At 56.2% G+C, this 26,218-nt stretch overlaps 2 protein-coding genes across 8 annotated transcripts in view; one reads left to right on the top strand and one right to left on the bottom strand.

Annotated features, from left to right (window-relative positions):
- Positions 1-17,471, top strand: part of DLEC1 (DLEC1 cilia and flagella associated protein) — a 77,954-nt gene extending 60,483 nt beyond the window's left edge. For 3 of the 7 annotated variants that reach the window (XM_031469939.2, XM_031469936.2, XM_010982066.3), the window contains 18 exons: positions 1,761-1,914; positions 2,528-2,638; positions 3,787-3,917; positions 4,308-4,499; positions 5,442-5,512; positions 5,935-6,086; positions 7,818-7,936; positions 8,455-8,525; positions 10,023-10,225; positions 10,312-10,422; positions 10,512-10,637; positions 10,748-10,842; positions 11,016-11,100; positions 11,265-11,483; positions 13,354-13,515; positions 14,320-14,473; positions 14,701-14,824; positions 14,908-17,471. In XM_031469939.2, coding sequence (XP_031325799.2) covers positions 1,761-1,914; positions 2,528-2,638; positions 3,787-3,917; positions 4,308-4,499; positions 5,442-5,512; positions 5,935-6,086; positions 7,818-7,936; positions 8,455-8,525; positions 10,023-10,225; positions 10,312-10,422; positions 10,512-10,637; positions 10,748-10,842; positions 11,016-11,100; positions 11,265-11,483; positions 13,354-13,515; positions 14,320-14,473; positions 14,701-14,824; positions 14,908-15,031 — 2,404 coding nt within the window. In that variant the 3' untranslated portion in view covers positions 15,032-17,471. Of the gene's footprint in view, positions 1-1,760; positions 1,915-2,527; positions 2,639-3,786; positions 3,918-4,307; positions 4,500-5,441; positions 5,513-5,934; positions 6,087-7,817; positions 7,937-8,454; positions 8,526-8,753; positions 8,876-10,022; positions 10,226-10,311; positions 10,423-10,511; positions 10,638-10,747; positions 10,843-11,015; positions 11,101-11,264; positions 11,484-11,582; positions 11,856-13,353; positions 13,516-14,319; positions 14,474-14,700; positions 14,825-14,907 lie in introns of those variants that run through there. The other 4 variants (XM_064496733.1, XM_031469949.2, XM_031469948.2 and 1 more) reach the window with 4 other exon arrangements.
- On the bottom strand, positions 15,281-25,656 carry ACAA1 (acetyl-CoA acyltransferase 1). Its single transcript, XM_031469964.2, has 12 exons — positions 25,394-25,656; positions 25,089-25,182; positions 24,077-24,134; positions 21,781-21,860; positions 21,445-21,487; positions 19,141-19,239; positions 18,121-18,201; positions 16,800-16,990; positions 16,481-16,660; positions 16,130-16,185; positions 15,890-16,035; positions 15,281-15,590 (listed from the first exon to the last, which is right to left on the bottom strand). The coding sequence occupies exons 1-12, from the start codon at positions 25,568-25,570 to the stop codon at positions 15,515-15,517; spliced, it is 1,281 nt and encodes a 426-aa protein (XP_031325824.1). The 5' UTR covers positions 25,571-25,656; the 3' UTR covers positions 15,281-15,514.
- Between the last annotated feature and the right edge of the window lie 562 nt (positions 25,657-26,218).

Below are 26,218 nucleotides of genomic sequence, written 5' to 3'. Positions count from 1 at the left end.
GAATTAGAGTTTGCTCTGGATATATAGTATTCTTAAAAGTATAGAGATGGAGAACAGAGTGCTGGTGGCCAGGGATTGTGAGGGAGGAGGACTGAGAGAGGTGACTGTGATTGTGGCTATAAAAAGATAGCAGGAGGCATTCCTCTGATGAAACTGTTCCATGTCTTGCCTGTGGTGCTGTCCTGCGTATCCACATGTGATGAAATTACACACACGTAAAAAGACACAAACAAGTGCAGGTCAGCTGGACGGGGTCTGAGTAAGGTTGCTGGATTGTATCTGTGTTGATCTCCTCCTGCTTGTGATATTGTGCTCCAGTTATGCAAGATGTTACTATTGGGAAATGAGGTGAAGGGTATACCGGATCCCTCTGTATTTTTGGGGTTACAATTGCATGTGAATCTACAGTTATTTCAAAATAAGATACTAAGAGCAAAATGTATGTTCTCTCCCATTCCTCATACAGGGGAGAAAAACCCAGGCATACCTGTGTGGGTCTAATTTTAGGTTTTCTGTGTTGTTCGCTGACCTGTGTCTCCCCCTACAGCAGCGCGCTATCTTACTGCTCTGTGGGAGTCTTAACATCCAGTAGAGTGATTTACCACTTTATTCTTCTTTTTAAAAATTGTTTTAATTAGTCTATATCCTTGATCTTTCTGTATAAATTATATAATAAACTTGTTTGTATCTATAAAAATCCATGCTAGGAATTTGATAAGAATTGTGTTAAACCTAATAGACCAATTTGGGGAGAACTGACATCTTTTCTATGTTGAACACAGGCTGGGCTGCACCGTCAGCCCTGGAGGGGAGCTTCTAATCCATGAGCATGATTTATGCCTCTCCATTTATTAAGTCTTTTGATTTTCTTCATCAGTGTTTTGTAGTTTTCAGCACACAAGTCCTATACATGTTTTATTAGATATGTACCTAAGTATATCAATTTCTTAAGCAATTATAAATGGTATTATACATATTTTTTATTGAAGTATAGCTGATTTACGTTGTGTTAGTTTCAGGTGTACAGCAAAGTGATTCAGTTATACATACACACACACACACACACACATATATTCTTTTCCATTATAGTTTATTACAAGATGTTGAATATAGTTCTCTGTACTATGTAGTAGGTCCTTTTTGTTTATCTGTTTTATATACAATGGTGCGTATCTGTTAATCCCCAACTCCTAATTTATCCCTCCCCTCCTTTCCCTTTGGGTAACCATAAGAGTCTGTTTCTGTTTTGTAATTTAATTTGTATTATTTTCTTTAGATTCCACTTATAAGTGATATTATATGATGTTTGTCTTTCTCTGACTTACTTCACTTAGTATGATAATCTCTAGGTCCATCTATGTTGCTGCACATGGCATTATTTCATTCTTTTTTATTACTGAGTAGTATTCCAGTGTGTGTGTGTGTGTGTGTGTGTTTATCACATTTTCTTTATCTGTTGATGGTCACTTAGATTGCTTCCATGTCTTAGCTGTTGTAAATAGTTCTGCTATGAACATTGGGGTGCAAGTTGGTATTATATTTTTAAGTTCTGTTTCCACTTGTTAGCCTATAAAAATGTTACTAATTTTTGTGTGTTGATTTTTACCCTGTAACTTTGCTGGCTGACTCATTAGTTCTAAGATTTTTATTCATATAGATTCCTTGGGGTGTTCTACGTAGACTGTCATGTCATCTGCACATAGGGACAATTTTATGTCTTCGTTTCTGATGCATATGCCTTTAATTTCCTTGTGTTCCAGCTACCTTCCTGTGTATGCCGAGGTGCAGAAGCCCTACGTGTACCTGCAGAGCAGCCGGGTGGCTGTCACAGACCTCTACCTGGGCGTGCCCGCTAAGGCGACTGTCACTCTCATCAACGGCACGCTCCTGCCCACTCGGTTCCACTGGGGCAAGGTGAGCGAGCCCACGCTGTCGGGCACCAGGTCTGCAGCCCTCAGCCCCAGAGGCCCAGGTCGGGGGACATTGCCCCCCAGGCACCTCCCAGAACAGATCCCCCCACAGCCTGCCCCTCTCCCCATAGTGCCCAGGAAAGCTGGGCTCCTCCAAGGAGCAGCACACCTAGTCCGGCTTTTCCTTGCTCTGGCCTCAGAAATTCCAGTGCCCTGCCCGAGAAGGAGTTTCTGGTGCACACAGCTAGACTTCCCAGCCAGCATAGCCCGTGGCTGGTCCGCAGCACTGTTGTGGGCTGCTCCCCTCCAGGGCTGACTGTGCAGCCCTGCCTGTGTGCTGTGGGAGACGGGGCCATGTCTTTGTGCATCAGAGGCAGCTTCCCTCTGTTCCCCATCACCCTGGGACTCTCAGGGCCACTTGTTTAGTCCCCGCAACCCTGACAGTTGTGAGGTCCATCCAGCTGGGTGAGGAGAGGAGAAGGGACCTGTGGTTTCTCCCCACCGGTGAGCCCCTGCCCTGCTGGTCTCACTATGGGCCCCTAGCCTGCCAGCCTCCCCAGAGCATGCTGCAGTGCTGTGCCCTAGCCCAGTACTTGACCCAGCCATGCGTCTGCCAGCTCCTGGGTCTCCAAGCAAGCTCCTGCACGGTAAAAGTCTCCCCCAGACGTGGCACCCTGGGCCCCAGTGAGGAGCGCCAGCTCAGCCTGGAGTTGACCACTCATACCCAGGTGAGTGAGGTGTAAGGGGCCTGCTTGACCGTGACTGGGGAGGCACCCTGACTGGCTGCATCTGTGTCGGCCAGGAGGTCTGCCTCAGGCCCCTCTCCTGGTCTTGTGAGTCACATGTGGGTCTGGGGTCCCCCTTCCTGCTGGGTCTGCTGTCTAGGGACACAGGGTCAGGAAGCCTGGAGCAAACCTGGAGGTGTCCTGAAACCCTTTATTTATTTATTTTAAGAAATTTTTATTTTATTTTATTTTTTTAATTGACATACAGTCTATTTTCAATGTTGTGTTAATTTCTGGTGTACATCATAGTGATTCATTTACGTATGTGTATGTGTGTGTATGTGTATATATTTCTTTTCATATTCTTTTTCACTATAGGCCATTACAAGGCCAAGGTATTGGATATAATTCTCTGTGCCCTGAAACCTGTTAGTGCCAACTTTAGCCCTCCCCAGGCCATTCTCTGTGGCCCAGCTGGGCCGCTTTCCAGCCGCCCGGAGGCACAGAGCAGAGCCCCTGCCCACGGCAGGCCCTGTGCTGGGTGCCGTGGGGGAGGCTGACTGGCTGCCAGGTTCCTCCCAAGAGGGACACTGCTTCTCCTTGGCGCTGCCCACAGGCGGAACACGCTTAGTACTTGGGTGGTTGCTGGCTATCTGTTTGTGGTTCTTGTGGGGAAAGAAACTTCTTCCTTGCCGGGAACCGGCAGACCCGGTCCCAGTTCCTTCCCGGCAGACTTGGGGACAGTGGGCTTTCTTAAAAAGCTGAGCCTGAGCTCCAGGGTGACAGACGGGCCTAGGCCTGGCACGGAGGAGACCTTAGCTTCATTGGAGTAAATGTGCAGCTTCTCCAGAGGTATGTTTGGCGGGGCCTGCCCTCACATGGGCTTGCCCAGATGTTTGGAGCAGAGTCTCAGCCAGGAGCCCTGAGGAAGGGGCCAGGGGCGGGGGGAGGATGTGGGCCACTAGGCCGGGTCTGGGGAGGGTGGCTCACTGGAGGGACTGGGAGCTCTGCCACAGAGATGAGCCTAGACTGAGGTCAGGGCCTTTGTGTTGAGCCCCCACAGCAACCACCCGTGCTGTGGAAGACCATCTGAGGCCCCTCTGCTGGGGCCTAGCTCTGGAGTGATGTGTCCCCGATGGGCTTTCTTACAGGAAGAGTTGACAGATCTGGCCCTCCCTTGTAACGTGTCGGGCATGAAGGAACCACTGGTTCTGGGCATTTCTGGGAAACCCCAGGGACTGCAGGTGGCCATTGCCATCTCTACAGAGGACCCTGACAGCAGGTGAGCCCACGGGTGGGGCCGGGGCCTGAGGGCTGTGGCTGCCATTCAAAGGACCAGCCAGGAAAAGGCCGCCGTGTTGCTGGGGCCCCTGATGACCTCTGTGGGAACAGACCCCTCTACTCTATCCCTGCCCTCTGTGTGTTCTTTCCCCACACACTTGAAGGCATGGTGTCCAGGCAGGTAGGAGATGGCGGGGCGGGGCTGTGGCATTTTGTGGCCTCTCTTGACATCATGGGTGGGCAAGGAGGGTGCATCTGGGGGCGGCAGCTTAATGAGGAGGGCTCAGAGGGTGAAGTCTGGTTTCTGGGCCGCTCTGGCACCCTCGCCCAGGGCAGCTCACTGCGCAGGGCCGAGGGTGGCCTGTAACCCGGCATCCCCGGCACGGGGCAGTGTTCCCAGCACAGAGCTGCAGCCAGGCCACCCAGAGAAGCTCCTCCTGGACTTTGGCTCGACAGTCCCGCTGAGGACCTGCGTGAACCGTTGGCTCACCCTGACCAATTGCTCCCCAATCCAGACCCCTTTCACCCTCACGTTTGAGTACTTCGGGAGCCCACCAAACAGCCTGAGCCAAAAGCCCAGCCTGTAAGTCTGGCTCCTCTCAGAGGCTGATCCTGGAGAGGATGTGGCCTCTGTGCGGCGCAGGTGGCCAGGGGCTGGTGGGCGTGAGCAGGGGAGGAGGGTTTTTTCAGGTAGACGCAGGGAATCCCAGAGAGGAAAGGGCTCTGCCGCCCGCCTCCCCGGCCCCGAGAGGGCCTGTGGGAAAGCCAGGGCTTGTGCCCCTTCTTCTCAGCTGGGCCTGCTGGGGCGGAGGGCTTCTGATAGACCAGGCAGTGCTGGGGCCTGTTGTGGGGGGGGAGTTACCGTAGGTGGAGGGAACCGTGTGGGCAGAGATGTGGCAGTGAGGCTTATTGCCAAGCTGTACCTTGAAACCAGCCACAGTGAAAGTATTTACACCCCAGAAATTTGCATTTTACCAGCACACCACCGTGGATGCCTCACCACAAAATCTCCTAAGGCCAGAGAGCCCAACTTTGAAACCACTACCGTGTGTGGAGGGGCACCACTAACAGTCCCTAAGCCATTAACTTACCTGCTCCAGAAAGTTCGTGTGCACTTGATGCTGGACAGATGTCAGCGGGAAGGGCTGGAAATGGCCTGTTGCAGAAGGCCAAGCAAGGGATGGGGAGTTTGGGCTTGGTTTGCATCCGGGGGTCATTAGGACTCAGAGCCTGGGGATCGGGGGTCCCTGCCCCAGAGCCCTCCTGAGTTTGTTAGGAGGCAGTCCTGAGGCTAGCAGGTGGCCTACAGCTGGGGTACCTTGGGTGGTAGGGGTGCAGCAGGGCAAAGACCACAGGTGGAGGTGGAGAAGAGACCTGACCAGCTCTCCCCGGGGAGGAGCAGGCAGGGCCACCTTCCTCCGCTTGGCACCTGGTAGGATGCCGGTTGCCGGGGGGAGGGGGGTGGCTCAGGCCTAGGTAGCGGCCCTGATGGTTTGGTGCTATTTCTGTGTCCTGTCTGGTAAAGCCCCAACATGCCTCCTGTCCTGCTGAAGACGGCGCGGATGCGGGAGCTTCTGGCCAAGCGAGAGCAGCTGGGTAAGAGCCCCAGGCCGGGCCAGAGCAGGGTTTTGTGTGGCCTTCCAAGGACTTGGGCCAGCTGCTGCAGGGAGAGGACCCTGACCAGAGACACTTCTCGGTGTCTTTTCTAGCAAGGTCCCTGAGATGGCCGTGGCCTTCCACCTCACAGGGCCCCGTCTTTTGAATGCAGCATCTCCTTGCTAGGGCTTTGATTTGGGATGGGTGGTGGCTCATGAGGGAGGGCTCCCACTGGGGCGCAGCCTCACCAGAGGTGAGAGAGGCTGGCCTGGGACCCAGGGCTCCCTGGAGGAGGTTCTGTTTAACCAGACCGAGAGCGGCTGTAGGGTGGCTTGTCTGGTTAGGTGCCTTGCTAATACTTGAGGGTTTGGACCTCATTCCTGCCTTGGGGTCCTTAATCCCCTTTCCTGGTTCTCCCCCAGAGTTTATGGAAAGCATGTTGTCTCACGGAAAAGGAGCTTCCTTCTTCCCCCACATCTCCCAGGGCGTGCTGGGGGCCCACCAGCAGCTCGGCATCAACATCACAGCCTGTGCGAACATGTGGGGCGAGTACTGGGACAACCTCATCTGCATGGTAAGGGCACGCAGGGGTGGGGGTGGCCTGGGGTGCAGGCACCCTGGCTGTGGCCCCAGCCTTCAGGTGCATTCTCCTTCTACACCTGGCCCTAAGACTCCCAAATTTCACCAAGTTGGAAGAGGCTGCCCACTGAGCTTGGGAAGGGCCTTTGCATCTGCAGCAACCACTGAGATTCTTGCAGGAGGGGTGCTGGGAGCAGAAGTGCCCACACCTTTTCCCATGAGGCTGGGACCACACTGAGGGGAGCAGAGGAGTCAGAGAGGCTGCCTTCCCAGGCCAGGACCTGAGATCTCGAGTGGGGATAAGTGTGGAGAGAGAGCACAGCTTCTCAGAGCTGTAGCCTCGCCCAGATCTTGGTGCATTCATTCATCCTCCCATCAGTCCATTCATTTACTTGCTCATTCAGCATGAATTGAGCACCTACCATGTATGGGTTCCTGTGTGGTCCACTGGACTGTGGAGGATACAGGGATGAATAAGACAACAGATGATATCAGTAGAGAGCTCTTAGTTTTAGTATCCATACTAAACGTGAAACGTGTACAACGTCCAACACTATTTAGTTATTGCATAGAGGTTTTCGTGAACTATTTAGTAAATTGAACAGGTTAGTTACATTAAATATGGTAGATATTTGCTTTAAATTGTGCTATACCCAATGACAAAGGATTGTTCACCTTAATATACAAAGAGTTCTTAACTAACAATAAGAGGGGCAAAAGCATCCCAAGTGGGCAAAAGGTTTGAATGGGCAATTGTAGAATGACAAATACAGATGGCCAGTGAACATGAAAAATATGTCACCATCACTGGTAATTAAAGAAGTGGAATTGAAAGTCACACTGAAACACTGGTTTTCATGAGATGAGCAAGGTTGAAAGTTGTCAGTGAAAGTGCAGGGAAAGGGTGCTCCGTGCCTGGTGGGGCCGGCTGGGGTATGTGTGCTTCAGAGGCACTTCTGCACTTTGCTGGGGACACACGTTGAAAGTTGCCCCAAGGAAAGAAGTGGATATGTGAATCAGTATCTTCGTACCAGGGCTCCTTTTCTTCTTAGCACTGTTTACAACAGGGAGGGTAAAAGGGAACAAACATCTGTCAGGAGAAGATTGGACAAAAACATTAGGCTACGTCCATACAGCTGGGTTCCCCACAGCCCACTAAATGATGCTGTAAAGTTCATTAGAACAATTTTCAGACATTGTTAAGATAAAAGGGAAGATTACCAAAACAAAAGCACGCCCAGAATGCTCCTTGCTTGTATGTTTTATGTCCACAAAAATCTATCTAGACAGTTGTACACAGAAATGTTAACAGTGAGTCATGCTGGGGGTCAGGGTCGGATTATGGGTATCACATTTTGTTTTAAATTTTAAAAATTTTTATTACTTTTTACTAGCAGTTATTTCCATTTAAAAGACAAATGCATTTAATCAAAGGGGCCAAAGACCACCAGGCTGGGAGATTTGTGTGGCTGAGGGGCTGAGCGGGAGAGCAGATGGAAGGGCAGGGCAGGGAAGCCAGGGCTGGGAGGTCAGGCGGCCCCAGGCCTTTGGGGGTGTCTGGGGGATGAGCATTAGTGGGGAGAGAGTCCTCGCCCTGCTGGGATCAAGCTGTGGAGACCCTGGTCTGGGTGCAGGAGAGGAGGACTTGGCGTGGAGGGGATGAGGATCCAGGGAGTGCAGTGGCAGCCAGTGATGAGAGTGACAAAGGATTGGTGTCTGTTTGCAGGTGGGAGACCTGCCTCCAACAGTCATCCCGGTGCACATGGCGGTGGTGGGCTGCCCCATCAGCTCCCTGAGGACCACCTTCTACACTACTGACCAGTTCCAGAAGGAGCCTGTCATCAGGTACCCCACCCCCATCCTCCTCCTCTCATCCTGGAAACCCTCTGGCCTCCATCCCAGGCTGCCCATGCCAACTCGTTGCTACTGGCCACTTGGTACCACCCAGCAAGAAAGCCCTGGGACAGGGCGACCCTGCAGGAGAGAGGCCTCAGGGGACAGGGCTGCAATCTGCACATCTCAGAGGGCTTTGCAGGGACAGAAGTAGCAAGTAGTCATTGTGGCCCAAGGTCAGGGCCAGACTCAAGGCCCCTCACACTGAGTTGGGATCTGTGTGGTCCGTCAGTGCGACGAGTGTTGACGTGGGGGTTCCTGGGGCAGTGATCAGCCCCAGGTCACAGTTCACCTGGCGCTGCAAGGGGAAGGCCTCCAGGCCTGGGTCTTGGTGACTTCAGGATAAAGATAGACAACTGTGGGGCCCCCGCTTTGCCCGAGTCCCAATCCCAGCTCTCCTCTCTGAGGTCACCTGGCCTGCAGGGTGTGTCTTGGCTACGGCTGTGCTGAACCCCGTCTCTTGCCTCCAGGTTCGGCACCCAGGTGTCTGGAGGAGACACAGTCACCCGGATCCTGCGCCTGAATAATTCCAGCCCCTGTGGTGAGACACTCATGAGATAAATTGGGGCTCTTGCTAGGCTGTGCCATGTGGAGGCCTGGGCTGGGAGGGAAGAGGGGGTGGAGAGAAGCTGATGGCCCGTGACCTGGACCCAGGTGGCCTGTGGTACCGAGGGAGACCCCTGAGGGCCAAGGTGGGGAGTGACCATGCCCATGAGGGCTTGTCAGAGCCACTTGCATCCTTGAGGACAGGACTTGTCCTTGCCTGTAGGGCTTGGGGTCTCCCAGGATCCATGGTCCACAGATGTCCTTCTCTGGCCAGGTTCACTTTGCAAAGGGACAGACACTTGCAGGAGACACCTTTTCACATCCCTTCAGCCAACAGCCCCTAAGGTACCCACCAGGTGCTGTGCAGGAGCTGGGGATACAGAGGCGGCAGGACAGCAGGGGCCACGTGGAGAGGCTCTGTTCTGATGGGCGGGGTGTTGAGTGCATTGAGTGCGACTCCAGGGCTGGCCAGCGTGCTGGGGGCCGTATCAAGGGAGGTCAGGCGGAGCCAGGCTGTGAGCTGGGGGTGGGTGAGAACTGGGCGGGGGAGGCGCTGATGGACCATTTGTCCTAAAGCTTGCTGTGGAGAGGAGAGGTGGCACTGCAGGGGGCGTCTGGCAGAGGGAAGCTTGTTCACAGTGGGGGAACCTGACCTTGCTTAAGTGCTATTGGGAAGCAGCTAGGGGAGAGGGGAGATGGGATGCGGCTGGCCTGAGAGGTGGGGTGGGGGCAGGACTGAAGGCGGGGCGGGGGGCGGTGATGGGGTAGATGCTGACAGAGGTAGGGGCTCGGGACAGGACTTCAGGGGCTTCTGGGAGGTGAGGTGGGGCCACCCACTGAGTGTCAGAGGCCTTGGAGGTGTCAGAGAACAGGGAAGGTGTGACAATGTTGTGGTGCAGGTTGGGAGGGAGAGCTGAGGAGAACGGGCAGGGTGGGGGTACCATGTAGGTTGGGGACCTATTTATGGGGGTGGCAAGTTGTTCAGCATGTGGGGGACTTGCTCACTGAGGCCCAAAGGGTCAGTTCTGTTCACCCAGGGTTCGATTTTGCCCAGTGAGTAAATGGATGGGGGCAAAGAGATAGAATCCTAGCAGGGCAGAGTTGACATGGCAGCCCCCAAAGGCTTGCCTGTTGGGAAAGGCACTGAGGGACGGAGGGGAGAAGGTAGGGTATGGGGGTTGGAGGGTCCAGTCAGGCGGCAAATAGGCCTGAAGGAAAGGGGGCTGTGGGGAGAGCACAGGGAGCTGGATTTGTGCATTTGGATACGAAACCTTACCTTGTGATCTAGAGGGCAAGGGGTGATACAGCTGATAGCATGAGGCTGTGGACTTTTTAAAAAATAAGAATAGCATGGAAGTGGCATTAGAGAGAAAGCGAGGCCCCGAGTATGAGAGAACGGGCAGCCTCTGGGGAGCTGCAGGGAGGTGGGGGCCCGTGAGAGTCCTCTGCTCCTTCCTTATTCCTCGCCCTTCTCCCCCCACGTCTGCCCCAGACATCCGCCTGGACTGGGAGACCTATGCGCCAGAAGACAGGGAGGACCGGCTGCTGGAGCTGCTGGTGTTTTATGGGCCGCCCTTCCCGCTGCGGGACCAAGCTGGGAACGACCTCCTGTGCCCTGAGACGCCTGAGAGCAGCAGCTCCTGGTCACCAAGTCCCTCCGACACCTCCGACTCCAGCCACAAGGCTGCCCAGTCTGTGAGCAGGGGGGTGGGTGGGCAGGCTGCTGGGTGTGGCCGGTGGGCCTGGAGCCTGCGTGAGCCTCGGCGGCTCCTTGCCCACAGGCCGAGGGCAGTTCCAGTGGCAGTGTCCCACAGAAGGTCATCTCAGTCATCCTGCAGGGGCACGAGGGGGTGCCCTCTGACCACTTGTTCTCCATCAGCCCCAAGCAGGTGGTGAGTCGGGGCGGTGCTGAGGGCTGCCTGGAAACGTCCCCCTCTGGGCAGGGGCACAGGCAGTGCTGAAGCTAACACATCTGTGCCAGGTGGTCCCTGCCGGGGGCAGCAGCACCATCCACATCTCCTTCACCCCTGTGGTCCTTGGGCCCGAGGTCCTGCACAAGGTGGAGTGTACTGGCTACGCCCTGGGCTTCATGAGCTTGGACGATGAGGTGCGCCCTTCTGACCAGGGGAGGGACCCCACCACTGCCTGTCGCCTGCCTGGGTGGCTGGCTGCCTGCTCAGCTCGGGGACCCCCAGTGCTCAAGCTTGGGCTTGGTAGGTGGAGAGAGAGCTTCCAGGGAGGCGCCGCCGCCTGCAGGACTTTGCTGTGGGACCCATGAGGCTGGACCTGCACAGCTACGTGCGGCCCGCACAGTGAGTCTGCGTCCTCCAGCCCCCGATGGGGAGTGCCCTTCCTGCGCCCTGCTGGGGGCCAGGATGGGGAGGGGAAGGGAGGGAGCAGCCAGCAGGTGAGCCCAGGGAAAGGCTGGCCAGCGCCAGACGAGCCCCCAAGGCCCCCAAGGCCCAGCCGTGCCCGTTGCCGGCAGGCTGAGTGTGGAGCTGGACTACTGCGGCAGCATGGCTTTCCGGCACCAGGCCAGTGACCTCATCCCCGAGCAGCCCTGTTCTGGGGTGAGTGTGCTGCACCCTGGCCCTACCAGTTTACCTCAGATGTCCCCATAGGCCCTTCTGGAGCAGAGGTCTTATAGTCCAAGTCCCCACCAGCCCCAACCCGAGCCATGGGCTCCAGTGGGCAGAGGTGCATCCTCGGCCCCCCAACCTCTGCGGCTGCCCAGGTGCTGAGTGAGCTGGTGACCACGCACCACCTGAAGCTGACCAACACCACAGACATCCCACACTACTTCCGGCTCCTGGTCTCCAAGCCCTTCTCCGTTTCTCAAGATGGGGCGAGCCGCAGCCGCAGGCCTCCTGGGCCCGGCTGGAAGCAGGAGTGCGAGGAGGAGACGGAGGCAGCGGGCCCACAGCTGGTGCTCTTCCCACAGGAGAACATGCTGGTCAGTGAACGGTTCTGTGATCAGTGGGCAGAGGTCACCTTCCCCCCACTGACGCGCACCTGTGTGTTCAGGCAGCGCACCTCCACGGCCCCCACGCAGGTCTGTACGCAGACACAGACACTGACATCCAGACGCAAGCTGCACTCTGACCCACCACGCCCTGTGCATCAGGGCGCACCGTGTCCAGCAAGCAACCGGCCCTCTGCACAGGAGGCCCACACACGCAGCTACAGCCAGATGTATGAGCATGGACACACCAGACCCCTCTTAGTCCCCTTGGCCAGCGTCCTGGTCCCGCGGGCACTGCCACGTTGCACACACCCTCCCTTCTCACGTGCCCTCACCCAGGGTAGGAGCACCATCTTCCTGTAGATATAAGGCACACCAGATCCCGAAGTGATGTTCTGTCTTCTGATGGGGCATCCATGATAAGAGGACCTGGGATTTGCAGCGTTCGAGGTGGGAGTCCTGGGAATGCCAGGGCCTCTGGGTAGCTGTGAGCATCTGCCTCCTTGGGTTTGGGTGCCCCCCACCTCTTCCCTCCTCCCCTCTGAGGGCCTTCTTAGAGCCCCCACCAGCCCGGCCTCCCTCTGCACAATCCTGGCTCATGCCGTCCACTTCTGTCAAAAGGGATTCTTCAGTGTAGAGGTACTGGGTACCTGCCACGTCCTAAGCGCTGTACTTGGTCATGCAGCTTCCCCAGAGACCCCATCATGGAGGTAGGGGAGACAGACCTGCAGCAGGGCACCCCTGACCCACTCAGCATTTGCTCCCTTCCTCGGAGGTAAACGGAGAGGTAGCCCCAGGGCACAGCCAGAGGTCCCATTCCACCAGAGCACCCATGAGACTACAGGGTTAGTTACCAGTAGTTATTTTAAAATCCTTTAAAAAAATGCCTCAGGGAGCCCCAAGATCCCCGGAGAAAGGACATCCCGTAAGCACTCCACATCTCACCCTCCAGTGCTGACACTGCCAGGCTTCTGGCTCCTGATCAGAATTCTGTCCCAAACTCAATTCCTGCCCACACCTGTGCCTCCTGTTAGTGGTGGCCTTTTATCTCAGCAACCACCACACCCCCCACCCCTTCCTCAGGCCAGAGCTCAGGAACGCCTCCTTCTAGACCGTCCTCTTCCCGACCAGCCAGCCACGAGCCCTGCTGTTGCCCCCTCCTCAGTCTCTCAGCGTGTCTCCCTTCTCCCCACACCCGGATCTTGGTCTAAGACATGGGGTTCCAAGCATGGCAACATGTCAGTGGCCTTTAGAAAGCTTGTTAGAAACACAGGTTCCCAGGCGCTACCTCCAGAGAGGTGAAAGTCTGGGCTGAGGCCCAGGAACCTGTATTCCTAACAGGAGCCTTGGGTAAATTTGTGGAGGTAGGTCCACAGAACTGAGTTGGGGAGCCATGTGTCTAAGCCCCATCCTGTTGGGCCTAATTTACACTTTGGCTCCCAAACTCCCCTGAGCAGCCAGGGTGACCCTGAGGAAGGCAAAGCAACTCTGTGTCCCCTGCTTAAATCCCTGCAAAGGCTCCTCACTGTCCTCAGAACAGAGAGGGGCCTGACCTGGGCCTACAGGCCTGCCCACAGCCCTGGTCATACAAGAGGGAGGGCAGCTTGCTTGTCATCTGTCCCTCTGGCCCCTCAGCTCCTGAGGGTGGGCACAGCCAGTGTTAGGGAGTGAGTGCGCCAGGCAGGGTGTTGGGGGTGCTGCTGGGCTGTTTGCTGGGCAGGGCTGGGTCTGCTTGGGCCCTGCGGGCTGATCTGGGACCTTGCCGGGCCTGCAGGGTCTGTGCAGGGAAGGACAGAACTGGGTGGGGAAGCTGCCGCCCACCCCAGCAGCCTGAGGTGATGGCTCATGCACATCCGTTCAGGTGAACGTGTCCTTCTCGCTCTCACTGGAGCTGCTCTCCTATCAGAAGCTCCCAGCTGACCAGATGCTGCCTGGAGTGGCCATTCAGCAGAGCGCGAGTGGAGAGAAAGAGATGGTGTTTACTCAGAATCTGCTTCTGGAGTATAGCAACCAGACCACTCAGGTGAGTCTCAGGCCTGCCCCACATGGTGATAGGGGTAGGACCAGGCTGTGCTCAGCTCTGTTCTGCTGGGGTCAGAGGAAGACAAACCCTGAAAGTCTGCCCTGGAAGAGGCCTTGCATATGGAGAGAAGTGTCATTCATCCTTACCTGTCTTAGGAGCTCAGAGCCAGGTGGGGTGCTGTAGGGTGGAAAATCAGGGACGGCTTCCTGGAGGTGGTGGCATGTGAAGCCTGCACACTGTTTAATGGAGACAGAAGGGAAACCAGGCCAAGGGAGTAAATGGCCTGATGGGTGGGGATGAGCACCTGAGGGACACACCATCTCTTAGGCTTCTGTGGGACTTCAAACACCAGGTAAGAATACCAAGGACCTTGTTCTGTGGACCCTGACAGAAAGTCACAGGGCTGTGGTGTGGAGGAGAGCTGAGAGGCCAAGGGAAAAGATGAGATGGCCCACAGCTCAAGAGGAGCAGAGGACTGGACAAAGGGGAAGGCAGTAGGGCAGCCCGATCAGGGAGCAGACACCAGAGAGCTGGGTCAGGGCAGGGGCTGCGGGGGCATTGGAGGGGAGCAGATGGCACCTTCCTCGCCCTTTTGCTGTGCAGAATCCCACTAGCACCCTCTGGCTTTAGATGCCGGTGCCGGCCCCCTTCCACTAGCTGTGGTGCTGCCTGTACGTGCCTCAGAAGCTTCAGGACTTGGGATCATAGGGCACCCGTGTCCCTGAGAGCCTGGCTCAGAGCCCAGCAGGACTGGACAAGGTCCCTGGGTCCCCACCAAGCTAAAGGCTCTGCCCCCTCCCCCAGGTGGTGCCTCTGCGGGCCATTGTGGCCGTGCCTGAGCTGCAGCTCTCCACCAGCTGGGTGGACTTCGGGACCTGCTTTGTGAACCAGGCCCGGGTCCGGGAGGTCTATCTGATGAACCTGAGCGGCTGCCGGAGCTACTGGACCGTGCTGACCGGTATGTCATGCCCTCCTGCCTGCCCCACCTCGAGGCTGGGCCAAGACACCCAGGGAGGGGCCTGAGTGCCCTGTCCCTGCAGGCTGGCTCCCCCAGCTGGGCCCACCTGGGAATTCCTGCAGAGATGGCCAGTTCCCCCGCCCTGTGCTGCTGGGCAGGAGCAGAGGCGCACGCTCCCTGGGGCGGCGTGTGGAGCTGTCTGCATTTGTCCCCTTCTCCTCGTGCAGGCCAGCAAGAGCCAGACAAGGACCCTGTGGCCTTCAGGGTCTCCCCATGCAGTGGGCTGCTGGAGGCACGAGCAGTCCACGCCCCGCCCACCTCCATCACACTCAAGCTGTCCTTCACTGCCAGGTGCGGCCCCTCCTCAGCCCCCCGCCACCACCCCCGGAGCCCTGGCCCAGGGCCCCCCGCCATCTCAGCCCTGCTCCCCACAGGAGCTGTGAGCTGTACGAGTCCACGCTCATGGTGGAAGGTGTGCTTGGTGAGAGTTCCTGCACCCTGCGGCTCCGCGGCCAAGGCTCCTACGATGAGAGATACGCGTCCCCCTGCCAGTTCTGAGGCTCCACCCTCCGCCCGCAAATAAACATGGCCCAGGACTAAGGAACAGGTCTGCTGGCCGGGACGCCCCCTGGAGGGCCTCTGAGCAGCTCCTGGGATGGAGGGACCCCCTACCAGGCCCTATGTCCTCAGCTGCTACAAGGGTAGGTCGTACCCCTGTGGAGCCCGCGGCAGTTAAGGATCAGTATTCAGGTCGAGCAGAGGCAAGCACAGCACAGCAAGAACTGGCCCCTTGGGAAAAACCACGGCTGCTGAGACAAGGTGACACATTTACTATGTCCACTGCACTCCCCATCCCCAGGCAGTACACGGGCGACCTTCCTCTGTCCTAGCAAGAGGGGCCTCATACCTCCCCGGCTCCTGCATTGTTGGCTGAAGTGCCTTGATTTGCCCCCACCTCCAGTGCTCAATTTCCCAGGTGTCACTTCTGCAGTGTGGCCGCCAGAGCACTGGGTAGCACCTGGAGCCTGGGCTCCAGGGTACTCAGTTCCCAGGGTACTCGAAGACAGCGGCGGCTCCCATGCCGGTCCCGATGCACATGGACACCACCCCGTATGCCCTGTGGAAGCATAACGTGTTGGTTGGGTGAAGGCACGAAGGGCAGAGGCCCAGCCACCATGCTCTTTCCGGACCAGGCTGATCTGGGGGGACCCAGGCCTTCGTGGGCACAGAGGCGGCCAGACCCCAGGGCCTGCCTGCCTGGGCACACGCACAGGGTGGCAGATGCTAGCTGCACGCCAGGGTCCCCCGCACAGCTGGCTCTCGGGGAAAACAGGCATCACGCCCTGTCCCCTCAGCTGTGTGTGTGGGTGCAGGCATGTCCCCCTCCCTCTGACACCCCCACGGGAGTGGCCTCACCTCTTCCCGCGGCGCTTCAGCTCGTTGAGCAGCGTGATGACCTGTCGCGCCCCAGTGCAGCCCAGCGGGTGGCCCAAGGCCACGGCCCCTCCCAGAGGGTTCACCTTCTCAAGGGGTAGTTTCAGCTTCTCCACACAGTAGACGGCCTGGAAGAAGACGGAGCAGTAGCTGTAGCCCCCCCTCCCCAGCGCACTGGCTCTAACTGGGCAGCCCAGGCAGTGTGGTGCAGCAAAGGCTCACCTGACTGGCAAAGGCCTCATTGATCTCGAAGATGTCCACGTCATCCACCATCAGCCCTGTAGGTAAAGTGGGGGAGACCTAAGCTGTCCCAGTGGCCCCTTTGCAGCCTGTCTCCCCGGGGCCCCACCCCATCCATGGCCTGGGGGCTGTCTGGTGTGTCTGTTCCAGAGGGGTCAGTGGCTCCCCACTGTCGGGTCAGGAAGGGACGGGGTACGGGGTGCTCGCCTGCCCCACCCTCACTCTGCAGCACTCACAGCCCCCCACCCCCGCCTCTGGCAGCAGCACGCAAGGCAAGAGTTCGATCCAGATCCCTAGATCTGGGTGATCTAGGGTGTGAAGGAGCCACCTTACCTGCTTTTTGCAAAGCTACAGGGATGGCATAGGCAGGTCCAATGCCCATGATGTCAGGCGGGACCCCAACCACTGCATAGGACCTCAGGACACCCAGGATGGGAAGGCCCAACTCTTCTGCCTTGGACCTCCGGGCCAACAGGATAGCAGCTGCCCCGTCACTCACCTGGCTGGAGTTCCCTGGAGGGAAAGCATAGCGTTAAGGAGGCCCGACGGCAAAGCTGAGGCGGTCCAGACCCTCCACCTGCACCTTGCCTGGTGGCTCCAGGCTCCCAGGGGAGGACACCCAGCATGGAAGCAGCCCCTAGCCCAGTCTCACCAGCCGTAGTCGAGCCCCCCTTCTTGAAGGCGGGCTTTAGTTTGGCCAGGCCCTCCAAGGTGGTGCTGGGGCGGATGCCCTCATCCTGGGCCACAGTGATGGTCCTCTCAGTGCCCGTGTCGTCATGGACTGTGGTGGTCACAGGCACGATCTCGGCTTGGAAACAGCCCTTGCTCTGGGCTCTGGCTGCCCTGCCAGCACCATGGACAGCCAGGCTCAGGCTCCCGTGGGGTTATCTTCCTTCCTGGGGTCCCTCCCTGAAGCCCCACGCCCTGCCCTTTGGGGAAGACATGCAAACTTAGGCTACTAAAGTTGGGAACATGCTCACCTTGGGGGAGCCCTACTACCTGCCTGCCCTGGGGGGTGGCAGGGAGCCCCCATGGCTTTCCAGGGCCTTCTTGGCCAGCACACTCAGATCATCAGATCCTGGCTGATCCCAGTCTCAAAGGGGAGGGAGAGGATTGAAAGTGAGGGCGCCCCTTGGAGCCCTTCACCCAAGAGGGACTAAGCCAAACTGAGGATGGAGCCCCAGGAAGATTTGGGCTGGGTTCTGCCAACTTTTCTGTTCGATCCCACCAGCTAGATTCCATCTGTTCCCCACGTTTCCACTTATTTAAAATGACAATATTAACTACTTGATGAATCTTAGAATTAAACAGTGTAAAAGTACAAGGCATTTTAGGGTGATCCTTGCAATCATATGCAAAATATCAGGGTCCAGGGGCATTCCCATGGAGAAGATCAAATGGGTACTTGGCCCCAAGTGGCTAAGAACCAGTGCCTCAGAGAAGCTCACCTGGCTGGATACCACACCTTCCCTTTGCTGTCCTCTCTCTGGGCAGCTGGGACTTGCCAAGTTTATCCCGCCCCTGCGCAGAAGCCTGAACCCCTGGGGTTCCTCTGATGTCACCACCAGCCCCTGCCTCAGGATGCTCCCTCAAACTCAGGAGTGGTCCAGAAGCTGGGATGCCGGGGTCCCCGGCAGTGCTAGCCCCACACTCCAGAGGGACGGCTATTCAGAGAAACCTGTGGCTACAATGTCTAACCACCAAACAGCCAACTTGTGAAGAGCCCTGGTCCTCATTACACCCCCAATGAATAGATGGGAAAACTGAGGCCCAGCTAGGGAGAAGACGCTCAAGGTGAACAGACTGTAACAGGACATGGAGGTGCTAACTGTACAGTGGCCCTGGCCCCTGCCCACCTCGCCCTCCCAGGAGGTATGAGGCTTGGAAACCACTCACTGCCCAGCTATAGCCTTAGGACAGCCTCGAAACCTCACTCTGCTGCCTTTGAAGCATCCACCCCAAATAGCACTTACTTTTGCTGGGAAGCCAGTGCAAAGGTGTCCTGCTTCTCCCTTGAAATGCCAAACTGCTCAGCTACATTCTCTGAGGTTATCCTGGAACACAGACAGTGAACAGTGAGTGTGTGGCCTGGCAGCCTGGGGCCAGGGCCAGGCTGTAGAGCTGTGCTTAGAACTCTGGGCCCCCAGGGCTATAGGCAGGGGACAACAGGAAGGCCAGTCCCTGCTGGAGAGATAGCGGTGACGCAGGGCGGAGAGCAGGGGTACGGGCAGGGAGTCAGGGGCCCTGGGAAGCTTGTGCACCAGAGACCAGCGCAGATGAGGGTGTGTGGGGGGGGTGCTAAATGGCTACTCGGCCAGCTTCTCCTGTGCCTCAAAGAAAACTGCCTTACGGTGGGGAGATGGCTCCCAAATTCCCTCTGGGAAGGCCACCCCCAGGCTTTCTGCTCCCCGTAACTGGAGCCCACCCTCATTCCAGGAGCCCAGAGCCACAGCAAGGCCTCCCAGCCTGGGCTTCTGGCTTTACAGGCGCCCCTCAGAGAGGGTCAGTGGATGTGGAGGCAGCTGCACATCTAACACATCCAGTGGAGCCCGGACACCCGTCCACAGATCCTGGGGCTGGCCTGAAGCTCGGGGACACTGCTGCAGAGCTCAGGTGCTGTGCCCGGGCAGCGCGCCTCTGATGTTGCACAGACAGGACCCACGTTCCCTCATCAGCATGGCCACCCCCTTCATCAACCTCCTGGGCCTCCAGGGCTTTGGAGTGTAGCTGCCTCATGCCTAGTGTGACCGAGCCCCTCAGGGTGGGAGTGACAGGCTGCGCTGCCTTTGGAAACCCAGAGGCACAGAGAAGTTTGGGGGCCTCAGGAAAGGGCAGCCAGGGGCAGCATTAAGTCCCATCCCCAGAGGCCCTGCAGAACAGACCAGGCCCAAAGGCAGGAGGCCACACGATAATCCAAATTCCTGCACCCCTGCTCCGGGCCAGGCAGGGAGCTGACGGGGCCTGGGGGAAAGGAGCCACGGGTGGGCACTCACCCCATAGGAATCAGGCAGTCTCTGGCCTTCTCTTTCTCCACCAAGCGTGAAGTAATATTGCCAGGGTTCCCTCTGTCAGCCAGCGACATGGACTCCACCCTGAGGAGGAGGACGTCATTAGCAGGGCTCTCCAGGGACAGCTGTGCATCAGCCAAGTGCTGGGAAGCAGTCAGGGAACCCTGGGAAATCCAATGGGCTGTCTGGGAGCCCCAGGCGGGGCACTGGCCAGCAAGCAGAGCTGGCGGTGCAGGGCTTCAACAACCCCCACCCCTCGCCCAGGGCAGACTGCTGCACGGTCCACATTCCTGGGCAGGGCCACCCTTCCTCAACACAACTGCTCCTGCAGCCAGCGGGCAGGTCCTGGGAGAGCAGCCTAGTGCTGGCCACCGCCGTGGGGGAAACACAGCTAACAAGCCCTGGCCCTGGCCTCAGGGGCCACAAATTCAGAAGAGAGAAGAGACAAGTATTTTAAAAGCTGCACATCAAAGGGCAGGCTGACCTGCATGGACAAGGAGGTGCTGGTAGCAGAGGGAAAGCTGAGATCTCAGCTTAGTGTGGCCAGAAAGGGCCTGCAGGAGGTGGGGGAACATAAGGCCTCAAAGGATGATAAAACACATAACCTCAACTGAATGCTTTTCAGGTGCCCCGTGCTATTTTACAATCTTTTCAGGTACTAGAGTGCTCTGAACAGTGTCAGTCACAGGATGTATGCCCTAGAGTTAGCTGCTGTTATGACCCCATTTAATCTTCTCATCAACTTCAACAGAGCTGAGACAGTTATCCTCATTTCATAGATTAGGACACAGAAGCCCCGAGAAGCTGAGTAACTTGTCCATGGTCACTCAACCAGGATCCAAATTTAGGCAGTCTGGCCCCAGAGCCCACTCTGAAGTAGGATGCCCCAGGCTACCTGTCATCATCAAACTCTAGGGGGAACAGTCAGCATGTGATGTGGGGGACCGTCCTGACCCAGATTCTTAATACCCTAGTAACGTGGTCTTTAACTTGCCTGGGGATTCAGATATCCTCTAAGAAACTCATGAAGCCTCCAGCCTTCTCCTCAGGTTACCCACACCTCCCTTCTCCAGTAGGACAGAGGGACACGAGAGAAATCAGAGGGCAGCCTGAACTTTGCCTGGCCAAAGTCCCCACAGTGTGGTCTTTGGGTTTATTTACAAGTGCAGACACAGGGCAGCACAAGTGCCAATCGGCACAGCTCTGAGATGGCTTAGAAAGGCTCCGATCAAGAAATGCTATGAAAGGGGGGAGGGTATAGCTCAAGTGGTTGAGCGCATGCCTAACATACACGAGGTCCTGGGTTCAATCCCCAGTACCTCCTCTAAAAATAAATAAAACTAATGAAACTAATTACCTCCCCACTACACCAAAATAAAAGTTAAATACAATAATGGAAATAAATATTAAAAGTAATTTTTATATATTAATATTTTATATAAAATGTTTGTAAAATACGTATTATATAATTTATATATTTAATAAACTATATAATAAACACAAAATATAAATATATAAATTATATTATGAATATATTATATAAAATATATATTTGCATTATTTTAGTTAAATAATACAATAATAAAAATAAAATATTTAAAAAAAAAAACGCCATGAAGAGAAACTCAAAGACCCCTGGGGCCACTGGCCTCCCTGAGCCTGCCACAGCCCTCACTCGGCCTGCCCTCCCAACACTGGTGCTCACGGGAGCCTGGGCCCTGGCACTCTCGCCATCCCTGGAGGAGCTGCCCAGTTCAACTTCTGTGGCTCCGTGTGCAGCAGCCAAAGGTGGAGTCACAGTTGACAGTAACCAAACCACCACAGACCTGACCGTGTCCCTCAGAACGCAGGAGACAGCTGGGAGTTTCCACCTCAGTCAGGGTAGGGGACAGACAGCCTGCTAAAATGAACAAGCTAGTTCTATAGGAGGCAACTGTCCCTAGCTTTAGGGGGAACAAAGCTGCTGTCTCTCTCTCATCAGCAATCAGGAATCAGCAAGGGCCACAGGAGGAAACCCACGTGTTCTATTTTCTCAAAATGCTTGCCCACATTTCCAGCCAGATTTCCAAGAAAGCAAGCCCATTTCCTCTCGGGCAGGTGCTGAGAGGTGTGGGCGGTTCCTGAGCAGTCACAGTTGGGGGCTGCTTATAAGCTGAACCACTCCCAGCCAGCTGCCAGAAAGGGCCAGGGGAGAATCCTGAAATCATGGGCTCTGAGAACTCAGCAGATGAAAATTAGTTTCACTGTTACAAATTGGGTTAATAAGCTCCAGCAGGAAGAAATTCTTACCCACAAGCCATGCCAATGTCATAAGACCCATTTCTGATGCCACCTGCAACAAAAGCATTTCATAAACATCACCAGAGTCCATCTGTCCTGGGAACAGGGGAGCCTCTTCCCCACCTGGTCTCTAAGTGGGACTCAGCCCCAGCTTCAGAGATGGAAGGCCCAGGAGTGTCCAGAAAAGGCTGGGGGACGCACTGAGGGGCTTTCATTAACTCTGCAGTTATGGTCCTTTGCGAAATCCTTACTGCTTGCCCAGCAGATGACTTTGCTGACCCAAACCCACGGAGCCAGGACCAAGGCCAGGCCGTAGCAGTGGGCGCCCCACCAGTCACAACTTACCAGCTATGCTGGCCACCGCCTGGAGTCCCGATGAACACTGTCTATTGACACTGGACAAAGGCACAGTCTCTGGGATGTCACTGAAACAGAAAGCAAGACCACAGAGTCAGCCCCTCTCCCTGGCCAGGCTCTCAGGGAAAGCAGGCTTGTGGCCAACATGACCGCCCTGTCAGGGGGTGGAAAGACCAGGGGAACAAACCCAGCCCTGCCCTGACTTCACACTGGGCAAACCCCGTCTCTACAGGTGCTGCTACCCAGGGCCCCACAAGCACACATCCTTCTACCCTGTGATTCTCCTCAACCAAGGCCAAGCACAGCCCAAAGGCAAGATGTCACCGAACATAAGTTCGTGTGCCTGCCACACACTGAGGCCAAACATTAACCGAAACCTCAGAGCTTGGAGCAGAGAAAGGCTTACTGCAGGGCCAAGCAAGGAGAACTTGTGCCTTGTGTGCAAAACACCCCGAACTCCCCAAAGGGTTTAGGCTGAGCATTCTTAAAGGCCAGATGAGGGAGAGCCTTCCAGGGCACGTGATCAGCTTGACTGATTCTGACAGATAGTGATCATTCCTAAGGCGCCAGACGGTCTGGGGGCTACATGCTCAGGATCACCAAGTAGTTAATTTCTTCCATTTGGTAGTGGGTTTTAGCATCTGAAAAACTCAGGAAATATGTATGAGATACAATTATCTGGGTCCTTTAGAGAGGAGCTACAGCAGAGGATATGGGGGAGAGGTCTGTTCTGGGAAGGCCCTTCTTGGTTTCAAAGAGAAGCCTGGTTGGGCAATAGCAATCCTTCTTTCTCTTCCTTTGAAGATTCAAAAATGAAAACTTTACATCTCTGTTTCCCCTTAAAGAGCAGAAAAGAGGGCCTGCTGCTGAGACAAGAGAACCAGAGCAAAAGGAATGTCTAAAGCATGAGGCCAGAAAGCATCCCCGCTCTTCAGCCTTACTAGTCACGTGGCCTTTATGTCCCCATTCTCTCTGGAAAGCCTGTTCCCAGATGAACAAAGAACCCCGACGGGCACCAGATGTTCCAACATCCCTTGTTCTGGTGGGTTCCCCGAGCATCTCACACTGGTTCCAGCCCTGGAAGCTGGTGGGGCCGCCCTGCTGACGTGTAACCTGCCCAGGCCAAGGGTACAAAGCCCTCAGAACCGTGGACTCAGGATCTCAGGGGTGAAAGTACTCTGGTGATTCTGGCGTACAGCCAGGGTTGGGAAGCCCTGGGCCAGTGCCCAGGCCAGGCTTTGCTGAGATCCTTTGCTGAGTGGATCGCCTCGTAGGCCCCTGCAGCCTGTTTAACCCTTCCCAGGTCCCCTAAGTCCCCACCCCTTCACTCAATCTGCCAAGTGTTCACTAAACATCTCAGTATGAGGCACCGAGGGACGCTGAGGGTGCCCTAGAGGACGCCTGACCACACACAGCGAGTGAAGCAACCAGCAGAAATGACAGCAACAGAGCAAGTTGGCAGAGCACATCACGAAGAGGCACGTGGCTAGCTACTGGAAAGGAAGGGGCCCTCATTTTAAACCTGGGCGCTCAGGGAAGTCAGGGCAAAACAGTGAAACTGTGTTTGGGCAGACAGAGGAGGTGGGGACAGCACGGCAAGGGGACAGAATGAGCAGCTTAAGGAAGACAGTGGCGGCCAGGCTGGCTGAAAGAGGAAGCAGCTGGTGGGAGTCTATGAACTCCAGGCTAAGCAGTATGAACCTCTCTGTGTCTAGAAGTTTTGTCAGTTTTCCTGTTCCTTAACTAGTTAATGTTACCATTATTTCTTCTCCATGCAGCTAGGCGTACACAGCTAAGTGGTTCTTAAATAATTTAAACCTCCTGCCCTGTCCTAGGTAAAGCCTCTCCTGGGCTACCCCTCATCCCAGACTTCTGCCCCATTCACAAGTCTCTACTGATTGGCTGTGCTTTGGAGGTTCCAACTTGCTCAGCTAGCTTTTAAAAAGCTCAAAGTCACTCTTCAGTGTGCCTACCTGGTTATCTACCTGACAAGGGGACAGAGTTCACATGTACAAAAGCCAAAGCAAAAAGCTGACTTTGGCTAAAAAATTAGGCCACAGAGAGCTTCTGCTCCGGTCCCAAAGGCTGTTTGGTCCTGGCTCGGCGCCGGGGAACACACCCTCCCTTCAAAGTAGGGGAAAGGTAGCGTTCATGAAAGCAGGGTGTCGAGAATCCTGACTGCATCCAACCCTGATCATCTCCCACCCACAGCTGCGTTCCCTGAGGCCGAAGCCCACTCAAGAGTCAAAATGACCAACCCAGAGCTCGAACCAGAAAAGCTTACCTCAGAAACTGGGCGATTCGGGCCATAACTGCTCCGGCCCCAGGCTGAAGCACGTTTCCTGTGGACAAGAGACTTTTATTCAGTGCCAGGCACTGCCCTGGGCACTAATATACAGCTTTGATTATTAAACAGGGGACATTCCAGATCTTCCTTCAGAAACACTGGAATTTCAAGGTCTGGAATAGAGGAAGCCAGCTATACAGCAGTTTGTCCTAGTTCTAGACAATAGACTAGACCCAGTTCCCAAGGCGCCCAAGCTCCCTTGCCCATGCACCCTGCTTTTCCAATCCAGCACACACTGGAAAGGTCGTCTGCCTTTAAAGATAACATGAAAAGAAAAATGTAGTGTAAAGACTGAAGGCTAATGAAGTAGTCTTGGCAGTTAGGAAAGTGTCTCTGAAAATGCACACCTCCCCTTGAGTGTCCTCCACCAAGCCCTGCTGGCACTCCAGGGGTGGAACAGTGATTCCCGGCCTAGGGGTGGCACCTATGGGATGAGATGCTTGCATATAATGTTATGTTTCAAGGCCAGAGGAGCATGGGTGGGAGGAAAAGGGTCTACAGGCCCTGGATTTAGGCACAAGCTCTGCTACAAATTCCCCACGCCTCAGTTTCTCCATCTGGAAGTGAGGGGCTGGACTAGATGGTTTCTGATGCTCCCTCTATTCTGTCAAGGCATGGATAAGACATCAAGATGGGTGGAGAGCCCTCGTCTCCTGTCTCCTACGGTGCTCTGAAACCCCTGTGCCAGATGCCTTGGCGTTGAAATGTCACTTGAGAGCCCTGCTTTCTATCACATTTACTATGCAGAATGTGCTTGGAGGGGGCGCAGAATGTGCAGGCAGGCAGGCAGGAGAGGGGGGTGGGGTCTATAGCCCTAAAGGGATGATTAAATTCAACTGCGTGAAGTCCGTCGGCATTCCGCTCAGTGAAAACACCTGGGAAGTGCCCAGATGGGGGCGGGATGAGAAGGCACGGAGGACCGAGCGCAGGGCCTGGGTAGTGTGCTCACCCACGCAGATATCCCCCAGCTGGTCCGGGCTCAGCTTGACGTCCCGGAGAACCGCGGTCATGACGGCCGAGAGAAGCTCGTCGGGGGTGGTGTCCTGCAGCGGGAAGCACGGCCGCGATGACCCCCGGCCGGCGGCGGTGCTCGGGGTTCCTGGGACTCCCGCTCCCCCAGACCCACCAGAGAGAGCAGTCACAGCTCGGGCGCGGAGCCAACACTGCTGCCGAGGAGAACCAAGCAGAGAAGCCAGACCCCAGCCCGCCCCGGGCCGCTGTCTCACACCCGGCGCCCGGGCCCAGGAGCCTCACCTTGAAGCCGCCGCGGCCCGATCGGCCAATGGCCGTGCGGCGCCCGTGCACCACCACTACGTCCTCGGCCGGCGCCCGCGGAGCGCCGCTCCAACACGGCGCGGCCTGCGGCGCCGGCTCCGAGGCCGAAGCGGGCTGGCCTTTCAGGTGGCCGAGCACCACCTGGAGCCTCAGCATCGCGTAGCTAGCCCAGTGGACTCCCTCCCGGCCGGGAACTGAGCGCTGGAGCCAACAGACATCTCCCGCGCAGGCGCAGAACTGCACCTCTGACCCGAAGCTTAAGCCCCGCCCACGGCCGTGCAGGTCGGACAAGCTCTCCCCTCCAGAAGTCCCGCCCTCCTCCCGCCTCAGCCAGTCATAAAGTGAGTTTGCCTGAGGTCCGCAAACCCAACCCCCTAGAGCAGGACCCAAAAGGATCTTTCCAAAGCCTCTCCTATAGTAGCCAACGGCTGCCAGACGAGGTGAACTTTCCCGAATCCCCGCCCAGAAATGCGGACCTTTCTACTTGCAACCCCGCCTACTGCCAAATTCGAGGAGTTTTGGTATCTTGAAACGTACTCTGCAGCTGCCAGGGGTCCCTTTCCCTACAACTAAACTATGCCGGCCGCCAAACAGGAGAGATGGCCAGGGCGCCCCCCTCCCACAGCTTCTTTCTTGGGAAGGAGTTCCGGAGGCTAATTCCTCTTCCCCCTTTCTAGCCTTCTCTTTTGTCTCCAAGCTGGGGGACCTAAATAATTCCGAGACGCCCCAGAGCCTACCCCGACGCTCTTGGGGTCTCCTGGGAAGACTGAGGGAATCTGGGACCCTGGGGCGGTGGGAGAACGG

Source organism: Camelus dromedarius, chromosome 17 (genome assembly GCF_036321535.1).
Source record: "Camelus dromedarius isolate mCamDro1 chromosome 17, mCamDro1.pat, whole genome shotgun sequence".
Lineage (NCBI taxonomy): Eukaryota > Metazoa > Chordata > Mammalia > Artiodactyla > Camelidae > Camelus > Camelus dromedarius.
The sequence above is the reverse complement of the archived record's forward strand: the minus strand, read 5'-3'. Positions and strand labels throughout refer to the sequence as shown.